Genomic DNA, 21,650 nt, shown 5'->3' with positions numbered 1-21,650 from the left:
AGAATTCTCATTTGTAATAATTTTAATGACCAGATTGCAGTTCTACAGTTTAGCGTTAAGTAATATAAGCGTTAATATAATGTAATTTAAGCATTAATATAATAACGCTTTATAATTTGCTGGGTAATTACCCAGTATTTTGGCCATTGTTGGCCATACCTTCTTATTAGCAGCTTAGAACCCAATAATACACTAAAATTCACCATATAGAAACCAGGTTAATACCCAGTATTTTTGTTTACACTTGGTCTGTATCCAGTAATGTCCAATAAACATTTAACAAGCTTAGTACCTCCTGGATTAAAACTATCAACTGTAATTCACTGCGGGGCCGCCAGAAATGTTTCTGCGGGCCGCCATTGGCCCCCAGGTCGCACTTTGAGAACCAATGATATAGATAATGAAAAAATATGTTTGACTCGGAGACTGAACACACAGAAAAAAAGTGTCTGTGAATTCTATGAAATCTAATGTAGTAATATAGAAATTCTAACAGATCGCCCTCTTGTTATCAGTTACATGATGACACAGTTAGGTCATCCTGTAAGAGAGGGTAGAACAGTATTGCTCCATGATAATCTAGGTCATTTAACGTTGCTGCCGATTGCAGCGATAATCAAGAAGCAAAGACAAAGGAAAATGTGTAAAACTTCAAACGATTTGCTCTCACAGACATGAAAGGATGGCGTATAAAAGCTGCCTTGAGCTCGGCATTCTTACATTTGACCACTGACAAAAATAACGTCTCTGTGTTTACGCCTCTGGGATTTCAAATGTACGCGGACGTGGATTTCTGCAAACAATTCCACTATATGTGTGTTGTATTTCATGCTTTTCGAAGAAACTTTCTCATTCAATTGAATTGAAACACACCTCAGACACTCTTCATGCATGATTTTCTACCAGAACGTGGTCAAATTTGTCTAGTTTCATATAATGCGACGACCAAACCACAGTGACTTGCAGAATTTGAATTTGAGAGGCGAAACTTTCAGATTTTCCAACGAGTGCAATATGAACTCACTTGAAAGTCTCAATGTTAAAATTGCCACTACCCATTTTTGACTACATCTTCATAAAATCATCATATAACCTATGATCTTTACAATGAGTAGTTTGTAAGGTGCATCAGTGGTGCGTTCTGGATGTTATGTTTGTTTGTCTTAATATGAAGTGATGTCATGCAGTTGTGCTGTATCTTTGTCTTATTTATTTTTTGCGATTGTCACAACAGCTCTGGTGGATGTATCCAGATTTAGCCATAATATATACAGTATTTCCTATTTTCACTCCCCCATTTTTGCAGTATTTTTTCCTTCCTAAACAGTCAGACATTCAATTTGAGAGTTGAATTCACAATGCGGCATGCTAGATTGGCTTCAGCTTGGGCAGGAGGCAGCAATCCCACTGCAATTTCCTCAGAAATTGCCTTCTCCAAGTTTAAATTAATTCTCTCTCAATCAGATCCATCAAGCAGTAAATCTGTATAAAACGTGCATCTGTGTTTATTGCATCTAATCTGCCAATGTTGTAAAATGCTAAAAAAAAAAAAAAATTCCCCAGGTATTTTATTCATTTAACCATTAATTCGATCATTTATACCACCTCTGCATCTTTCCTCTTGACAATAGTGAGGCGTTTCATTTCAGGCTCCTTCACCAACCGATCGCTGCAATTTAGCTTTTTCCACTTGTGTGATCATCAATGATTTTATGCGGCGTTTCGTAGCTACTGATTACTTAAGTGGGCTTTGACATTTTACGCCCCTAAGTCGACCTGCGACAATGACAGGACCGAGGGCTACAGTGGGAGTTTATTGTCATGCTGGCCGTGTTCATCGAGTGCTTCTGTGATTAGGAGGAGTCGACGTTTGCTCCAGACATCAGTGGGTTTTTAATGTTGTCTCTAGCTACGGACAGATTGTGAGCGTTTTGGGGCATTTTTCTCCACTTTGTTTTTTATCACCGTTTGCGGTGATTAAGGCAGTTTTCATGGAGTCTAGAGGTCAACACAACTATATTCATTTGCTTCCCCTCTCCTGCTTTATCTCTCTAAAACAAGAATTACTTCATAGGCCTTTTCCGAATGGGCTCCTCCAGGCATTGCTGCTCAGCCTGGCACACATTGACATTGCTGCCACATGCTATTTCACTTGCCACAGCCTGGGCAGAGGTGACTGCCTTATCCTTGTCATCATTGGAGATTAACAACAAACAAAGAATAAAACCCCCCCAAAAAATACAAGCGCTCATACTAAAACAGAAGAAACCTTATTTGTTTACTCAGTGTTAGGCGGAGTGAAAGTGTTTCATATCTTAGCAGCTGACAAAGCAGGATTTACAGGGCCAATAAAATGTCAGAAATGTGCTTTCTTTTGCTTGATAACTGAGCACGTGTCTCTTTCAGTGATTATCTGTGCTTCACCGTGTCCCTATACTTACATGATGCTCCTCATTTTCTTTCTTTGCTCTCATAAAAGCATTGTTATTATCCTTCTTTGCTGGGTCACATGCAGTCTTAAGTGAACCATACCGCACTTAAGTGGTAGTTTGCCAACAAGCTTGCTGAGATACCCCTTTTCCTCCTCTCTCCTCCTTCTCATCCCCATTTCCACATCAGTCAGATCTCCTGGGAGCAGCCAGACTCTCAAGTTAACTCTTATTTCCATGGTAACCGAGGCAGATATAGAGAGGTCCAGGCAGCCGCGGCCCAGAGCCACTCGACTGCCAGCGTGCTAATTGTGCATTATCATGGCCACCGCTGTGTGGAATAGTAAGCGGTGGGGTTTGTGCTAGTAATTACAAAATAATCAAAAGTGCACTACGATCAGTTGCAATCATTAAATGAAAAGAAAGATAATAATTATGTTGACAGTGCTACAGTAAATCCAAATAGAAAATGTAAACACAAAACTTGCTAATAATAAAATAAATACAATCAAACCAAGTAGAAAATAAAGTGTTGCCTACTCAGTGTTCACTGACCTTGTCCTGTAATAAAAGAAAAATAATAAAAAGAAAAATGTCTGGCCAAAATGAATAAAGCCGTTCATGGCACAACTGTGAGCTTTCAAATTAAAATGCTTCAAATGAAACTGAATAATGTCTTTTCAAAACCCTGGATTACAGATAACAACGACATAGAGAACTTTTATTTCATTTTGAGGTATGAATTGGCTTTTAGCTGTTATTATTCGCTCTATATTACTATTCGACACCCCCCACTCAAACCCCTAGTCAGTTGCGACAGTGGCTGTGGTGCATGTCTACATCTCAAGCAGCTTGTCGGCCGTCCTTCATCCCTCTGCAGCCCTTTAAGTGGCAGTGTGAGTCTGACTTGATCCACTTCTGTCAATCCCCTAAATGCCTGTTCAGCACCCTGTTTCTCCCCCTCTCTTTCTAAACCATCACCCAATTCAAACTCCACCTGCTCACCCTCCACCCACCATAATAAGCCGACCACCATAAATCTTGCTTTAGGATTCAGGATTATTCTTTGAGGATTAGGCCAAACGTAGACAACAGCATCATCAACAACAGAGAATAGACAGATAGGTCAAATAACATATATTCAGTTTACTTAAACTGTGATGGTTACAAAAATGGAAAAGAAGGTTCAGTGGTCAAAACTAGACTGTAATTTGATAAAAATGACTTATACTAAACCAATGTGACCCACAGCCATCGTTATCAGTTATGACTGAAGCCATAAACCCCAAATGGGGCTGTGAAATGCAGATGAGCTATGATGAAGGAAACAATGGCAACCACTGCAGCTTTTCATATCCTGCAGAGCTGTCAAACTGTGACACCTCTGCAGGATGTAAATGATACTGTGATTTCAGTGTTTCCCACCAAGGCTCAGTCTGTGTTGTCTGAGAATTTCTGGAACCAGAACGAATGCTAACATTAGTTTATTTAGCTCAAAGAACCACAATCATTGAGTACAAACCACGTAGCTGCTAGTACTGCTGTGGACTTTGCAAACGAGTAATCGCAAAGTCTGTTTGTGTTACTATCAAGGATTGTAAATGGCATTTTATCGAATTTAAATAGTAGTTAACTTTCTGTAAAAGTTCTCTTATATGCCTCCACGCTTATTGATTGCTGTGGCTAGATATTCCGACTGGCTATCTGCCTGTATATATCTGCCTATATATATATATATATATATAATCACTGAATATATATATATATATATATACATATATATACATATATATATATATACATATATATACATATATATATATATATATATATATATATATATATATATATGTATATATGTATATATATATATATATATATGTATATATATATATATGTATATATATATATATATATATATATATATATATGTATATATATATATATATATGTATATATATATATATGTATATGTATATATATATATATGTATATATATATATATGTATATATATATATATATATATGTATATATATATATATGTATATATATATACATATATATATATATATATATATGTATATATATATATATGTATGTATATATATATATATACATATATATATATATTTTCCCAGCATCCAACTGCAGAGATAATTATTAATTGCAGATATACAAGAAATACTTGTGGACGGCACCAAGTAGAAGTCGAAGAGGTAGCAGCCTATTTAGCCTACTGTTGTAGTCATCAGTCATATCAGCAGATCTTGCGAATATCCGATAATAGATAAGCCAATATCTGCCCATACCGATATGCTATCGATAATATCCTGCATCCCTAGTGTTAAGATGTTTTAGTATGGACTCAGATGACTTCTGAAAGAGAGCTCCAATACTTTCCTGAAAGCAGTTTTTAAATGTCGGTGTCGTAGTAGTGTGGCTGTAGCTTATGATGAAATGTCATTTTACAAATCAAAACCTTAATTATTCTGCTTCAGTGTGAAGTTCACTGACAGTGATCCAGAAAATAAACCACTGCTGCATCTCCTTCTCCGGCTTGTTGTGTCTTTTAGTTTCCTTTCTCCTGCTGTGCTGCTGTCTAACTACATCTGTTCAACTCAGCCCAGCATACAATTAAGGCGCCCGTAACAGCTCATCATGTGGAGGATAATTATAACACACAGTGGAATACTAATTATACATATGATCCTCTGTCATAATGTCCTACTAAATCTAATGTCATTTACGGACGTGCCGAGTGGCCTTCTTTCTGCACAGTCGAGAGGAAGACGAGACGTTGAGTCAAAATAGCGTTCTGTGTGTGATTGTTTTATTCTGAGAATGGCGGCACTGATGTTATTTAAAGTGAAAAATAACATATCTCATTTATGGGAACTGATACTCGTGATTAGTGTGAATTATATCGCAATTTTTTTTTCACCCTTTGCCATAAATTAATTGTAATTGAATAAGATGCGACAGAGCGTAATGATGACAGAAGTGAACGATAGCAGTGTTTTTATCAATTAGTGCTCTTGAGTGCTGAAAACGAGGCTCAGAGCAAAACATCCTCTCAACTAGAATTTAGAGAAACTGAGACTCATTGCCTTAATGTACAAAGTTTTGTTATTTTTAAGTAAACTGAAATGTAAATGTATTTTTATAGACGTACAATGAGTTCATCTTGCTGTAAGGGAGCGCTAAAGAAGCACTCGATACAGGCTCCAGCATGTTATCATTTAATTAGCTAAACCAACTATTTTGCTCTTCAGTTGCTGAATGCTAAAATGTGCATCCTTGCTAACTTTGTGTGGCAACTGTTCTGTATCTTATGGAATTAGATTTCTGTTAATATTTTCCAACAACACTTTTTAAGAAGCAAATAAAACATTGATTTAATAATTTAAAAAAAACAAGTGTCTAACGTTCATAATCTGACAAACGATATTTACAATTATTTTGTCGGATGTCGACGGGGAAAACTTGGGGAATCGACTGTTCCGGTCCATTAAGCTGTCGCTCCAAAACGCAGTAGCCAATCAGCAGCAGCGTCCTAAGGCCCGCCCACAAACACAAAAAACAGTGCAAAGAACAAATCAGGGAGCGGAAGTTTCTATTTTGAAAAACCACACAAAACACCAGTTTGTGTTATTTGTGTACAGTTTATTTCTGTAACTTCTGGGAGAAAAAGGCAGCTAGCCTAAGCTTTTATTTATGTAAGCTATTTTTTTGTACAGTAAGTAAGTTTTTATTTGTTTTGAATGAATAAATGTTAACTTTTGTCTTAAGTTTGCCTTTGTGTGATCACATTATCTTATACCATCTGTATTGTTTTGATGCCATAATTTGCCATAACACGCTCTGCATTGTATACATTTTTGTCGTATGATTCGTATGAATCGAATCGGTTGAATCAAGAATCGATTTTGAATGGAATCGTGACCCTAAGAATAGGAATCGAATCGTGAGCATCCCTAATAAAACACAATATTTTTGAATGATTAACTCAATATTTTATTTGCTTCTTAAAAAGTGTTGTTTGAAAATATTGACACAAATCTAATTCCATAGTATCTTAGGCTACAAAAGGTGAGAATAAAACCACACAGTAAACTGTAGTCTTTGTTCTGCGGCGCCGGAGTCATCGGCAGGAAAATCCAATCCTCATGTGATTAATTTTTCATATAAAATATGAAAATCACCGACTTTGTGTCATGTGAGTTATAGTAATAATAATATAGACTTCATACGCCACGGTGATGTATCCTTCGTTTTTTTAATTGACTTTTAATCTAGAAACGCCATCTTCTTCTGAAAAATGCGGTAGGTTTATTAAATGTGAGAATTCAGATTTGACTGAGCATTTAATTAAACAACGTCGCTCGGTTATCAGCTGTCAGTGTTTATTTGAATCATCTTAAAATGTTACACGCCGTACCTATGACTTTATAGCTCACTTCAGCAGTATATCACTGTCCCGCTGTGATTATAAACCACGGTGACATTTAAGGCACACGTGCATTATATAACTCATCCTGTCCCATCATGTTTGAGGTAGTCTCTGTGATTTAAGGGCTTCTTCCGGGGCAGCGATCATTGGAGGGGAAAACAAACACAGCGCTGGGAAGATTCATGTATTTCACACACAGCTCCTCTCATCATATCACAGTCTTTACTTGATCCTCACTTCACTGGCCGTTTCCCTCTCTTATCGCCGTTCAGTGGCTGTGAGATATGAACCTATAGGGGGATCGTCATGAGTCAGCAGCCGTCCCAGCTCGACCCTGACTAAAGAACAGCCGTGCCGTTCTGTCGTATTGTTCGGTTCCTCTGTGACATTCAAATGTTACACACTAAATCTGTAGTTTTAAGCCCCTATTCGTACGGGATTAGTTTTACACGAGGAAGGTGGGGTAAAGTCATTATTACCAGAGCTTCTCAGGGATTTTATTCCCCGTCTGAATGTGCCGAATGTGGGTAAAAAAAAATTGCGTATGTGCTTAAATATTCCATCATATCCTGTTTGCAAGTGGTTTTCTACAGATTTTCAAGCATGTTTCGCACTAGGTGCCTGTGGCAAACGTAGGGTGTTTTCGGCATAAGACGAACACCATTCTGAACCAAAAGAAGGACATTTATCTACAACTATTAGATAAATCTCTCCCCAGATTGTGTGGCTATGCCTTAATCGTCTCAAACTGTCTCAGAAACACAGCGTCCAATTTTGTGTTGTAGTGTATTTTTTTTAGCTTTTGTCAGTGTTATGTTGATGTGTGTTTACATTTATGATATCAGGAAGAAGTGTAGCACACACATGACGACAGGAAGTGACAATGGTGCGTGTATCCATTGACCCCCTTCCTCACTCTTAGAAATAAAAGTGCTAAGTAGAACCATATAAGGTTCTTCGGCTTGTCCTCATAGGAGAACCCTTTTTTATAAAGGTTCTACCAGGAACCCTTTTGGAGGGTTCCACCAAGAACCCTTTTAAAACCCTTTATTCAGGAAAGGGGTTTTAAAGGGTTCTCTGGATCAAAATGATTCTTACTGGAACCATTAGTGTTGCCAAGAACCCTTGAAAAACCCTTTCTTCGGGAAAGGGTTTGTCAGAAGCAAATGGTTCCAGGTAGAACCTCAGCCCTTGTAGAAGAACCCTTTTGGAACCCTTATTTCTAAGAGTGCACTCATAGTTTTACGAAGATTTCTCATCTCAGTAAAACCCATTTATCCCGTATGAATAATCCCATTCCCATCCGAATAGCGCTTATGATTTTCAAATCCTCAGTTGATCCAATAGATCAGAGCATTAATGTGCATGTTGATGTGCTGTGATATAAGGATTCATCAGCTTTTATGAGACAGGGACTGTCTGAATTGGAATTTCACAAAGATGAATCCTAAAATGAACTCTGGAAGATCTTGGTTAATAAGAGTCTCATTCTAACAGTGTGATGTAAAGAAACCGTTTATATACACTGTTTATTAGGTGCAACAAAGTCCAAGCTCTTAAAACATAACGTGTATAAATTCACCCTTTACTGTCAAAATACAACATAGAGCTGCATTAACTTATACTTCCATTATAATCAATCACAGAGTATAATAAACATTCAAATATGTGTAATATTTGTAGCTAGGACTGGGTGATGAAAGGTATCACGATCAAAAATGTCAAATCTGGTGACATCAGGACACTTTTCCTAGTCCCGAAGAGAGTGACATAGTGAAAGTGAGGCTTTTAAAGGGGACCATGCAGTATAAACAGATGATGTAGTTCAGTTTCAGACCTTCATTGCCCCTCAAGGGGAAAATTGATTTGCAGTAGCACAATACCACACAACATACAATCTCAAGGATGAAATGGAATTAAAAAAAGAATAAGATCTTCTGTTCAAATCATTGTTCAAGTCAAGTCTCAGTACGAATTAAATGCATTTATTTTAGAATTTAAACCTGTTGCTTTTAACCCTGGGGTACCTGCCCAGAAGATAGAAGAAAATCAACGATTTTTGTCCTGCCCTGAGGTTCCAATACCAAGAAATGATACAGGACGTAATATGTCTCAATAAAGATTTATAAAATAAAAACATAGTCTTTGAAGGCCCTTTTTGCAGATTGCAGACGGATTGAAGTCACGATTCAAATTTTTGTCAATCATTGTTCCCAGGTATTTATATCAGTTGGCGATGAGTTAACTTCATTAAGTCATTGACGTCTACAGACATCAATTAAAATACAACTGTTCACTGTCAATGACGTCTGATGAAAGAAGAGAGTCTACTCTTTCTTATGGTAGTTTCGTTGTTTACTAAGTCGTAGAACACATCGTTTTGTGGGTCTTGGAAAATCAGTCAAAATGCTCTAAAATCGCTTTACGGGCCTGAAAATGGCCGACAGCCAATGAGTTGAGACGAGACGAGACGATGTCTGTTTCAGCTTTAAATATTGATATTTACTGTTATCGTTGTGAAATGATCAGCCCTGTTTGCAGTGTTATTCCGAGTAGAGACAGAAAAACCACAGAGACGTTGCTCTCTTTAGTGTCTTCAATCATCAACATTCAGGAAAATTAGATCATTCACTTGGGATTTTTTATTTTTTTTTTTTTTTCACATCTCTGACACGAGGCAATCTGAGATAACAGGAAGGAAGGGTGTGTTTCTCTTCCTGTGCTGTTGTTTGTTAATGGAACTTTTTTTTTTTTTTTTTTTTTAATCTGTTGGGAAACATCTCGTCCAGCTCCCATCTCCTCCCTCACTGCTCATTTATGGGACCTGCCCAGGAAGACATGCATAAGATTTCTCTACCACTGTGCTACTGGGTTGTGTTGTGTTAGATAATCACCATGGCGACTCGGAGATGCAACAGATTGCTTTTTAAAGATTTTTTGTGTCTAGTGCGTGCGTTTGCTCGGTCCCACAGACGGTGATGGTACAGACACGGGGAATGAAACCTTCACGGTGTGTCTCACTTGCTGCAACTGTATTTCTCTTCATCTTAGCATCTGTCTGTCTGTCTGTGTGCTGAATAACAATATTTTATCCACACATTACCCTTGACGATCCCCCTTTTCCTTAATCACAAAACTCTCTGCTGCAATGAGTGAGATAAAGGTGAAAAAGTGGCAGATATTTAGGCACAAGTTCTCATTCATTGTCTGATTCTGCTAATCAGGCACAAACAGACCAGAAAAAACTTGTCTTATTAAAATTAATAAATGCATAACATATAGTTGGTTGGTCTATTAGTTGAATGATGTTGTATTATCTCTGTGTTTTGGACTGATGATGTTAAAATATCCTGACAGTGATGACAACGTGGCTTATGTCGTGTAATTCAGAACAAATAAATGTGTATAATTTTCTAGCACACAAATGGACTGAAGTATTTTTAAATATTTATGGACCAAATATTGAAAACAAAGACCAAATATTCCAGTCAGATATGAAGAAATAAAGGAACTGATGATATAAATAATGTATTAAAAGACAGAAGAATCGAGACATGCATCAATATTAAGAACACGTCTATAACAGCAACTTGTGAATATTTTTTTTATTTGTTTTCAAACTATGCCGCTGCCTCTCACTGTTTTCCCTCAAGCTGTTGACACATCTCGTTCTCGTGTCTCGTTCTGTTCTTCATATCATCAGATACGCCGTATCTCAAATCCACGTCATCTAAACTGATGCCTCAGTGACTATCGATGCTATAATGAAGACATTGTGACGCATGGCTGCTTTAAAAAACAATCAAATATCAGACTATCTGTCTGCGTTGTCTGCGTCTGTTTATCTCATACAGGTTTCTTGACTGCTGTTGCCCTCTTTTTTTCAGTGTTAGGAAAACATTTCTAACCTCACGTCTGCCTTTTAGGTGCAACTGTATCTTCTGCACTGACAGTGCAGTGTGTCTGAAAGAGATTAATAGCAGGGTTTTTGCAGCAGAGGAAGTGTACATTGACAGGGAAGTGTTTTTAGTGCTGTGTTCATGCAGATTCACCCTAATTTGTTTTTTTTTGTTGATGTTTTTTTTTTTAACCATGAAACTGCTGCCCTCTGTATTGTATACAGCTTTGTTCAAGTACAACACAGATTTATTTATATTTATTTATTTAGTCTTTTTTTTCCACTCCAGGACCAGACGTTTGATGGGCTGGATTCAAATTTGTAGTTGGTAGGGGTGAGCCAAAAAAAATTCGATTCACATAAGAATCTCGATTCTCATTTACTACGATCCAGAATCGATATAAAATGTCTTTTATTTTTGTTACTTATGCAAAATGTGATATTGCTTTTATGCAGCAGTTACAACAATTCCTTCAAGGCATGGATACATGTTTAAAACTTAATAAATCTGAAAAAGACACTTCAAACTCTCCATTTGTCGTTCTGTCTTGCAAAGCAGACTGAAGTAGATCGTCCTTTGCGTCCCACATCGTCCCACACCTATAGATTGAAGCAGAATTATGAATCAAATCGTTTTGAATAAAAAATCGTAGCCCCAAAAATCTGAATCCAATGGTGAGATGGTAAAATATTCCCACCCCGAATAGCCAGTGTAACCCCTGATGCATCAAACATGTTCACCTAAGATTTGTTTGTTTTTTAAGTTGTTTTCAAAGTGGGAGACATAAATTCAAAGTTGACAGTAATGCTTATCATAGCGTGAGGCTGCTGATGGTCAAACAGCACCTCCATGTAAGCCTTACTTAAAGGAAACATCGTCCTTGTGGTTTAATAACCCATCATTCCTAACATTACCCCTCCTTCCCTTTTTTAACTGTCACATAAAAAGGCAATTCGTATCAGAGATGCTCCTCCGGGAGCTCAAAGTGGTCTTTACTTTGTATAAATGTCTGCCACAATACGCAGGAGGCTGTGCTTCCGTCAAAAACCCGGGCCGTCTCAAAAAGACGGTGCCTTCAGCTGCATGTGGTGATTTCAAAGAGCCATACAAATGAATAACACGGTGAAAAGATTACCGTGGCGTATTCATTCACATGCACCAGCAGCCCTTCATATTTTTTATGTTGATTCGCACAGAAGAGGCTGTGCTTTGTCCATGTGTTCTTTCATTATCGATCAATCTGCTGATCGTGATGTCAGTGTCATCAAATGATTTGTTTGCTAACACATAAATATATCGAGATGGGTGGACGGACAGATGGATAGATTACTTAAAAAATCCCTGAGAGGAAATGTGTGTGTTAGCAGCATTAGCTCACTAAAAATCCTAATACACACAGTCAATGGAAGTAGACGGAATAGGTAAAACTTAAACTGATGAACTGGAACTAGGTAATGGGCCCCTGTTTTACCCTGTTACTAACTATGAGAAGACTCTGTACAGTTCATGAAGGCCATCCTGAAACTGAGAAAGCTAAATGGAACTCAGCCGTCATTGATTGTGAGAACAGTGACCCAGTGATGAACAAAATACCAGCTTTTATTGCTTTTATTGTTATCTGTGTAGATAATATTATGATTGCATAACAGACAAGTACTGAACTATTAAAGTAAAAGTATCTATATTTTGATTTTATTTTTAACTTAAGTACAAGTAAAAGAACTGTTTTTAAAATTTACTTAGAGTTTAGAGTAAATTTAGAGTAAACGTTACTCAGTTACTTTTTTAACTAGGTTAAGGTTCTTTCTTGTGTCTCACATGAATTGTTTTCAATTAAAGGCAAACCTTTACGAATTAAAGTGCTGACAAAATAAAACATGTAAACACATAATGTATCAGTCAAATGGGGTCAAAGGTCACACACACTTTAACTTTCTCACTCACTCAATTCACCTGTCCTCATCATTCCCTGCCAAAGTTTCCATTGCGTGAATTGTATTTATTTTTTTCTTAAATTCAGGCCGTTTACTCAGTAATGGATGTGATTTAAAACGTAGCGAAGTACAGTACTTCTAAAAAAACATACTAATACTAGCAAAAATATCATTAAATCTGTGTTGTTGTTGTTGTTTTTAAACTCTAAATAATACTGAAGTTAATTACTGGTTACGATGGAAGGTCATCTTTAGCTGCAAGCATTTGAGGTTCTTGTACAAAAACCTATTTACATCTTATGTTTCTGAATGACACTGTATTATGTGTCCAGCTGCTTAAATGTAGAGGATTGTTCTGTATCTGTTCAGTCCAGTGATTCTTTCTGTATATGTGGTGCATAAGTGACCATTTTCTCTGTCTGCCAAATGTGATTATTATCCTCCCAGACCTCTCTCTCTCTCTCTCTCTCTCTCTCATCTCCCACAGTGCTCAGTTCTCACCATCATCATCATCATCATAGCGTGATTCTTCCATATGCTCTGTGTTGGCCAAACACAGGCGTTAATGATGGCGAGGAGTCCTGCATGTGCAGCACTGCCACTTCCTGCCAGTAGATTTAGCAGTTTTAGCAATCAGGCAGCTGTCCAGTGTGCAGACTGTGATCACGGCTGTGATTCTGAATTAGGGTTTATCTGTTTGGACCATGAGACACACAAACAGTGTAATCCTAAGCATGATTAAGTCATCCTTTATCACTAAGCCTCTCTTCCTCTGCTTTACCACCATCATCGAGTCACATTTCATAGATTGGTTGGTAAAACTTAATCCTGGCAAGCTTTATAATTTGAGAGGTAGAAGCTGTTGCAGGGAAGAATCATCATCGCAGTGATGGCTGCGTGATTAGTGGATCACGCGGATCGATCGGTCGCTGGTTAACTCAAGGTTAACTTGATTTCAGCTGAAAGCTGTGTGAGCGATTAAGAGGAAAGAGGTATTAGAGAATCATCATAATGCCTTTGTCCTGCATCTGTTCAGTTTGGAGCAGACAGGACATCTCGTTCTGTCTGAAATGTTGATTATACCTGAAAAGCCGCATCATCAAGTAAACGCGTGTGGGAACAGCATAAATGAAAACGCTTCATTTTTGAGCCATCAGTTTTGTTTTATTTATTTATAGCAACTGAAATGAGCAAAACTTTAAATCCAAAAGAGCCAAAAGTTGATTTACATAGAAATATTGCCTTAAGTTATGCTTCACTTAAATCTTCACATTTCCTTCTTCACCTCTTTCCAACAGTACGTTACTTGCTGAGGAACAACGTGAGTCCAGACCTCTGCAATGAAGACGGCCTCACTGCCCTGCACCAGGTAAGACTGTCCCACTCTGTCTAAAGTCCCATGAAACAAATGTGGCAAGACTTGGTTCCACGACTATCCGAAAACCTGAATACTGCGAAAAGTTCTATTCTTACACTGCTCCACAGTGCAGCACAGAGTTCTACACAAACTTCCAGCCTCAGAGGATTTGACTGTCCAGTGGATACATGTTATATATGACGGCAATGTGCCTGCTAGAGCCTGCAAATGATCAATCACTTTTCTAAATGCTAACTGCTGTTAGCTCTCAGTAGCCCCTGTGGCTGATTTTACTACTAAACCGAGCGTTCTGAACAGGGCTGTTTTGGTCGGGTGATTGAACTGCTGTGGTGCTTCATCCTTAAGGTATTTTGACCAAAGTCACAGACATGTTAATTAGGACACCAGGGAACTAGGTTAACTTGGAGAAAAAGGGTATAATATGGGACCTTTAAATTTGTGCATAAAAACACCTGAATGGAAACGCAGAAGATTTGTAATATTGTCTTGAAATATTCCATTTAGGTTTATGAGCTTGAGGACTGTGAAGAAGTTGGCATTATCCATAAAAACTAGATGCGAATCTAACGATTCTTTTCATAATCTGTCGATTATTTTCTCAATTGTTGAGTATTTGTTTGGTCTATAAAATGTCAGAAAATGTTGATTTGATTCCCAAACCTGGAAATGATGATGATGTCCTCAGATGCCCTTTGTCCACAAACCACATTTTTAATTTTTTATGATTTCTTTGTCAAATTGAACAATGAAACCAGAAAATATTCACATTTGAAAAGGCTGAAAAATCAGTAATCTTGTTTTAATTATAACAAAAAATAAATAAATATAACTGAATAATTGATTATCAAAATTGTTGACTTAATTCACAATATTCACTTCATATCCCATTTTCTTTGCTTAATCTTTGAAAATATAGTTAAATGAGTCAGACATTTGAATGCAAACCTTGCTATTGACTTTGGTGTAACCTACGATTCAGCAGAAGTTATCACTGCACAGTCTACAATGTATATCACATTTTAACTATATGTTAGTCAGACAGCTCGTGTATAAAGTGTTTATTGCAGCAGGCGTCTATAGCTCCTCATCTCATCATTCCCCACAGATTATATGACGTGAAATATGAGGAGTGATGAGCAAATAATCCCTCTGTTGGAGCCTACAGGTGTATGTGCTGAGGTGGCAGTGGCTTTCCTCAGATAAAGATTAAGGTTTTTCATGTATTTTCATATAAATATTTCTACAGAGAACTAAATACAGAAGTGTTAGAAATAAAAGGCACAGTAATTTAGGGGAGTCTTTGTTACTGTTGGGAGAAGGGAAATAGTAATCAGTTATTGACAGAAGAACCAATAGAAGCCAATTTAAATTCAATGATGATGCCTAAATAGCTGAACACAGTGTACTGTGCACACTCTCTAATCTGCTACTAATGTTTTTTTCCTCATCTTTAATGATTTTTAGAGACGTAGTTGAAATAAAGTCATCGTCTTAAATGTATTCAATAGCCATAACACAAGTCTTTTTTGTTGTAGGTTCAATCTTAACATTATGTTAGATATTAAATATTAAATACTGTAGAAAAGGAGCATTTTGCCCTTTAAACACTGTTGTCAAACACTGCAGAGCTTCTAGTTTTGTCTTGGGGTCATTACTGAGCAGCAGAACATCTTTGAATTTGAAGGGCTTAGTTTATCTGCATTAGAATAGTTGAATAGGCATGAAGTTAGTTTTATGTGAAATCTAGTCCCTTTTAATGTCAGAAACAAATGAAATTAGGCCAATTTTCATCCGTTAATTAGAGCCAATGCTGCTGTGATAATCAAAGCTTTCACCTCATCCAAAGCTCAGCTGTCAGTGCAGATAATTGTGTGCTTCCGAATCAACAAGCCTTTGATTTGAGAAGTTGTTTCTTTCCTCCACTTTAAAACAAAAGACTCCAGCGGAGAGGGACATTTGATTTTTAGATAACGGTTTCTCAAGCAGCGGGACGTCTGTGAAGACGGTGCAGTCATTACAGGCAACGAGAAGCTGATGAAAAGATGAGCAATCCCTAATGAAGTGTAAACTCTTGTCGTCTTCTGTCACACTGAGTTCTGGACAGCGTCTCCGTGACGAGGAAACGCTCAGACGATTTTAAGACGCAACACTGAGTCACAGTTTGATGGAACAGAAACGTCTGATTGTCTGTTTTCTTTGTCTCCCAAAGAGATGTGATGCTTATTTGAAGTCTGAGACCAAAGACTCTTCTACCTCCTTATTCCATGTGTATCAGAGAACTGTGGTGGCCTTTGCCTACCAGAAAGTGCTTCTTCTTCCTTCTAAGTTTATGTATTGGATTTATGTTAGCGGAGCTGTTCTTCCTTTATTTGCATAATAAGCTTCCGCCTAAAAAAAACAAAAAAAATGATCGCACTGCTGTACTTTGTGGAGCGAGATGTTGGCCTCTATAAAACAGAGCTCCTGCCTAAAGTACATATGAAAGGCTGTTTTCTTTGGCAGAAAAAAAACGTGATTATTATTATTACACACAAATGTATTGGTGGTATATTGAATTTATGTTGATTAAATCCTCCTAAATGTTCCACACTGGACCTGTTATAGCTGAGATCTCTTTGTTCTCCTCGTGTCTCATTTTTCTCTCTTTCTCTCTGTGTACAGTTGTAATATTCCTCTGACAGTGTATGTCCTCTCTCCGTCTTTGCCTCAGCAAACACACTCATCTCTCTTTCACTCTCGGCTGCTCGGGAACCTAATGTTCAGGCTCATGCTGTGAGGCAGAGAAATGAGCACGGGAAGAAGAAAAATTGTCCATCAGTCACCACCTTTGTGGCTGCTGTTTATAAAGCTGTGGGGCCACCGGCTGCACAGAGGCCAAATTGACCTTTCAGTCTTGATTTTGTGTGCCTGTGTGAGTGTGTGTGTGTATTTGTTACCTCTTGTGTAGATGAGACTTTTTTTTTTTTTTTTTTTTTTACTTTTGCTGCAATTTAACATGAGGTAGAGAAGGAGAAGATGGATGAAGGAAAAGTAGTGTTGATGTTCCTCTAAATGAGATGTCATACCTATCTAGGATTGGTTTCACCTCACTGAAATGAGACATTAATCAATAAGTGGCTTGCGGGGACATAGACTGTGCCACACAAACGCACACCTATGCATACTTCAGTATATATACTGTACTATGTCTGCCCTCTGATAGCTCTTAGTTCTGATACAGGTGTATGATTCTCTGTAGTCTGTATCATTGTTGTGATGTTGTGTTGGGTAAAGTGTCTCTCTGCTTAATGACAAAGGCTGTGTGTATGTACTGTACTTCATGTGGACCTTTTCTGTCATGAATACTGGCCTTGTCAGGACCAGCAAGTCCTTGTGGAGACCAAAACCTGGTCCTAATGAGGTAGAACCTAATTTCTGAAGAACTGGTTACATTCAGGGCTAAGATTTTAACTGCGTTTATAGTTAAGGTGAGGCATAACACTAAATATTTTGATAATCGATTAATCCGTTTGACGCTTTTTTTCATGATTAAAACAAGATTCCATCATTTTAGATTGTGGACAAAACAAGACCTTCAAGAACATCATCATTTCCAGGTTTGACAAACACTGATCAACGTTCCTCAAGTTTTCTGATATTTTATGGACCAATCGATTACTCAATTAATCGTGAAAATAATCGACAGTTTCATATAACAGTTAGTTGCAGCTCTACATAACACTTTGTTTAGGCTGTTCAGAGTGAATAGGAATTAATGCATCCGAACAGTCCAGAGATGAGTAGCTACACAAACCTCTCCCCTCTCTCCTTTTCTGTGTGTGTGTGTGAGAAGATTGGTATCAGTCTCATGTGAAGCTGCAGTCAGCAGATAGTCACTTAGCTTAGCATAATGACTGGAAGAAAAGGAAACTGCTACATTCTTCTGTTCAAGTTTACCAGAATGAAATGTTAGGTTTTCTTCTTTTTCACCAAAAAGACCACACCCACTCTACATTAAGTGGTGGTCAGCCCAATTACAAAGGTGAATAGAATTCATCTCATAAGTGGAGCAAATGTCATGTCTCTTTCACTTTTATTGTTTTTGGTTGTTGATTTTTTTTTTTTTTTTCTTCAGAAAGACTCTCTAAATCTTTAGAGTTCATAAAACTGAACATCAATAAAGATTAATTCAGAGATCTGTTGAGGAAAAGAATACAACATTCTACCTCGAGAGGATGTTCAGACCAAAAATGTGATGGTCTTTAAAACAAACCCACCTCAAGTCCAAGTGGCAACTCACCATGATGTCACCTATTTGTTTTTGAAGCCTCGGATTGTGCAGTTTGGCCAGTGCCATCTCTGCTTTTTGAAATCGGATGACATCATGTGATGGTCATTTAACAGAATAGACCTTTCAAGCACTTCTGCATTGGTATCACTTTGTGGACATTGAAGGCCACATTATACTTCTCCGACTGCGTAATGCGTTATCCGACTGCGTCACCACGTAGACCACTCGAGCATTTATACTTCTGCGTCGTGGTGACGGATAGGCGCTGCAATTTCCTGCCCGATCAGTAGGGGTCGCTGCGCAAGGTTGTTGTGCTTTTGGCTACAGTGAGCAATGGCGTCCGAGGGAGAAAGACTGTTGTTGAAACAGTGGCCGTTTGTCACTTTTCTGTGTCCCGGAACGCAGTTTTAAGATAATTTGAGGCGAGAAATTGGCCATTTAGAGTCTTAACGTGCTGTGTGTGTTAAGATATGACGTATTTATAGTTCGGCAGCGACGAAGTCGGCGGTGTTCAGCTCCGCCCTCTGTGTACGCTCGCTGCTCACTGTGAGCCGGCACAGAGCAGCTTAGCTCGGCCTGTCCTGAGGACCAATCGCAGCTCTTGCCGTCTCCGTTGTCCCTTGACGGAGTGACGGACACTTAAAAAATATTCCGTGCAGCCGGAGACGACGCAGAGGCTCTTCGACAGGTTCTGCGTCGACGCAGAGGACTCTGCGTAGCCTACGCAGAGCACTTTACGCAGGAGTATAAATTGGGCTTAAGACTTTGTCCCTTTTTTAAATGAAGTAGAAGGTCAAGTCCCAGCTGTTATCTGGCACTGTGCTCTGGCATGTTGCTTCAGCTCTCTGGTGTTGTCATTAGGACCTTGTGACTAAGAACGTCAACAGACTTTCCGTTTCCGTCACATTTTAAAAACATATATTTTCAAGTGATTCAGCCTCTGACAAATGTGTGCAGAGATGGATGAAGCAGGCTTTAATCTAGTGCTTTGATGTGCATCTGCAGGGGGGTGATGTGAGCACCGTGTTCTTACACCAGTGGACTTTTAAACTATCATTCATACGTATGAGTGAATGTAAAGTGAAAAGGTTGCACCTTTTATTATGCCGTGATATTCTGTATAAAAAGAACCAATGCAGAACAAGGAGGGTTATTTTTCTTCCACCTCTTGCTCGACAGCAGATTTTGTCACAGAGCCAAATCATTTTCTGTATGAAAGGGAGAGAGAGCGTGGCACGGTGCGACAGATGCTGAAAATATGTTAATCTGATGGAACACATTGGCATCCTGGTATAAAAGTAGAATGACAGGAGCGATAGAAAAAAAAAGAGGATATTGTGCGTGAAACAGAAACTCATTAACCGAGGATACGTAACATTCTTCAGTGAAGTCCCAGCTGCTCGTCACAGCCCAGACTCAATTCATTTCGCTGTTTTAGTTTAATTACTAACAGCTGAATTTGGCACCACAGGTCTGTCTACTCCTACTTCACTCTTCATGATTTGCATCAGGGACTTGGACTCATGTAAAATTTAAAACCTCTTTTAACCTCTAACCTCCTGCAGCCTCAGCTGTTCTCTCGGCCACCTGGTTGTCGTCTTGTTGGATTTAAAGTCACCATGTGAGGTTTCGGTGTTGGCAGCACGCCGGACGTCAGCCGTGATCGGATTTCAGCCGGTCACTTAAAGGCTCAATACCATTTAGTTTGTTCACGTTCAGACGCAGGGTGGCCCCGCTCTTGTTTAAGTAGAGGAGTAGGGTGAAGTTTAAAGGGACAATGTGTAGTATTTATGGGTTTATATGACCCAAAATCCACTTTTTTATACATATTATGTGCTCCTGCATTGTCTAGTCGCTGTATAATAGTTTTGTTTCATTTTTGTAGTGTTTCAAAAAGTCATGTCAAATAACATGACCGCGGACCGCGGTTGCATAGCCACTGTTAGCAGCGAGACGCCATGTTTCTACCGGAGCCTGTAAGGACAAACGCAAGAGAACAAATCAAGCGTCTCTTTACTTGTAGCGGAAGTCCCGCCTCCTCTCTCTCCGCTTCGTCTGCTACGGCCGCGGTAGCTCGCCCTCTCCCTCGCCTCACAAACCTCATCTGCTGACACGGAGAAAGACGACGAGGACGACATTTGACCAGCTGCGGATACCGTAGTTCTCAGGGAAGGGAGGGGGTGAGCAGAGGAGCAGTTCTTCGTTGTAAATTTCAGCCTCTCCTCTAGATGTCACTATAAACTACTTACTTCACCTTTAAGGGTTAATTAGCCCTTGGTTATGGACATTATTCAGGGGCAGAATACAGGACTATTACCAAATCCATGAAAACTGATGTTTCTGTCATAAAGCTAACACTTGTATTGTAAGTGTGGTTTACTGTGTGATAGTTGTACAGATCTGTGAGAAACAAAGATGTTCTCTTCAGTCTGTAGAATAAGATGTGTATAGGGCAAGAAAATAATTAATCTAAAATACATCTTGGCTTAAACAAATATTGCACCTCCTGTGATTTGAAAATCGCAGTAGGCCGTATTGCGATAAAATTTCGTTTAATTGTTCTTAGGGAATCAGTATCGGTCCAATACTGGTCAAAATCACTGGATCGGCTATCGGACCGATACAAAGTAAAACCCGATACCATCCAAAAATCATATTTGACTGTAAAAAATGTAAATAAAAATCATTAAAAGCATTTTAGCTGAGTCATGTTTGGGCTGTTTATTACAACAATATTTGTTACGTAGTTGGACAGTTATGTCTTTGACTCAGTGTAAATGTGTTGTTAACAGCTTCATAATTCATAAAGGTCTAAAATGACAGTATCGGACTAATATCGGTATCTGTATCGGACACAAAAGAGTGGAAACGTCCCATCCCCAATTCTTCAGCCCTAGTAGTTAGTTAGTTAGTTAGTTAGTTTAAAAAAAAGTCTTGTTTTGTTTGATGACGTCATGTGGAATCACCACAAAACGTCTCGTGTCTGCTTATGTGATGGCGCGTCACGTTCTTGGCGTCGTCCTTTCATAGGGCTAGATTTGAATCACTACATTCACCTCCAAGTGGCCAAGGGCTCGGGGTCGACATGAGAAATGGGACTGGGCCAAAATCTCTGCCTGACTTCCTGGTCGTGTTGCTCCTCAACCTGAGGTTCTGTCCTCTCTGCCTCTCTGATGGATCCCAGTATAAATGTTGCTGTTGTTTCCCAACCACGCCGACATAATCTGGGCCTTTGTTTGGTACCACGCTCACATCGCTGTGAGAATAGCTGTCGTGAAAGACGCATTAT

At 38.6% G+C, this 21,650-nt stretch overlaps 1 protein-coding gene across 1 annotated transcript in view; it reads left to right on the top strand.

Moving 5' to 3' along the window:
- ppp1r16b (protein phosphatase 1, regulatory subunit 16B) overlaps positions 1 to 21,650 on the top strand; it is a gene marked incomplete at both ends in the record, with an annotated part of 46,560 nt that overhangs the window by 8,742 nt on the left and 16,168 nt on the right. Inside the window, one exon of the mRNA XM_083892843.1 lies at positions 14,012 to 14,082. Within this exon, the coding sequence (XP_083748969.1) occupies positions 14,012 to 14,082 (71 nt within the window). The remainder of the gene's footprint in view (positions 1 to 14,011; positions 14,083 to 21,650) is intronic.

The sequence above is a fragment of the Microchirus variegatus genome (assembly GCF_963457635.1).
Source record: "Microchirus variegatus genome assembly, chromosome: 7".
NCBI lineage: Eukaryota > Metazoa > Chordata > Actinopteri > Pleuronectiformes > Soleidae > Microchirus > Microchirus variegatus.
Note: the sequence above shows the minus strand (reverse complement) of the source record. Positions and strands in the feature narration are given on the sequence as shown.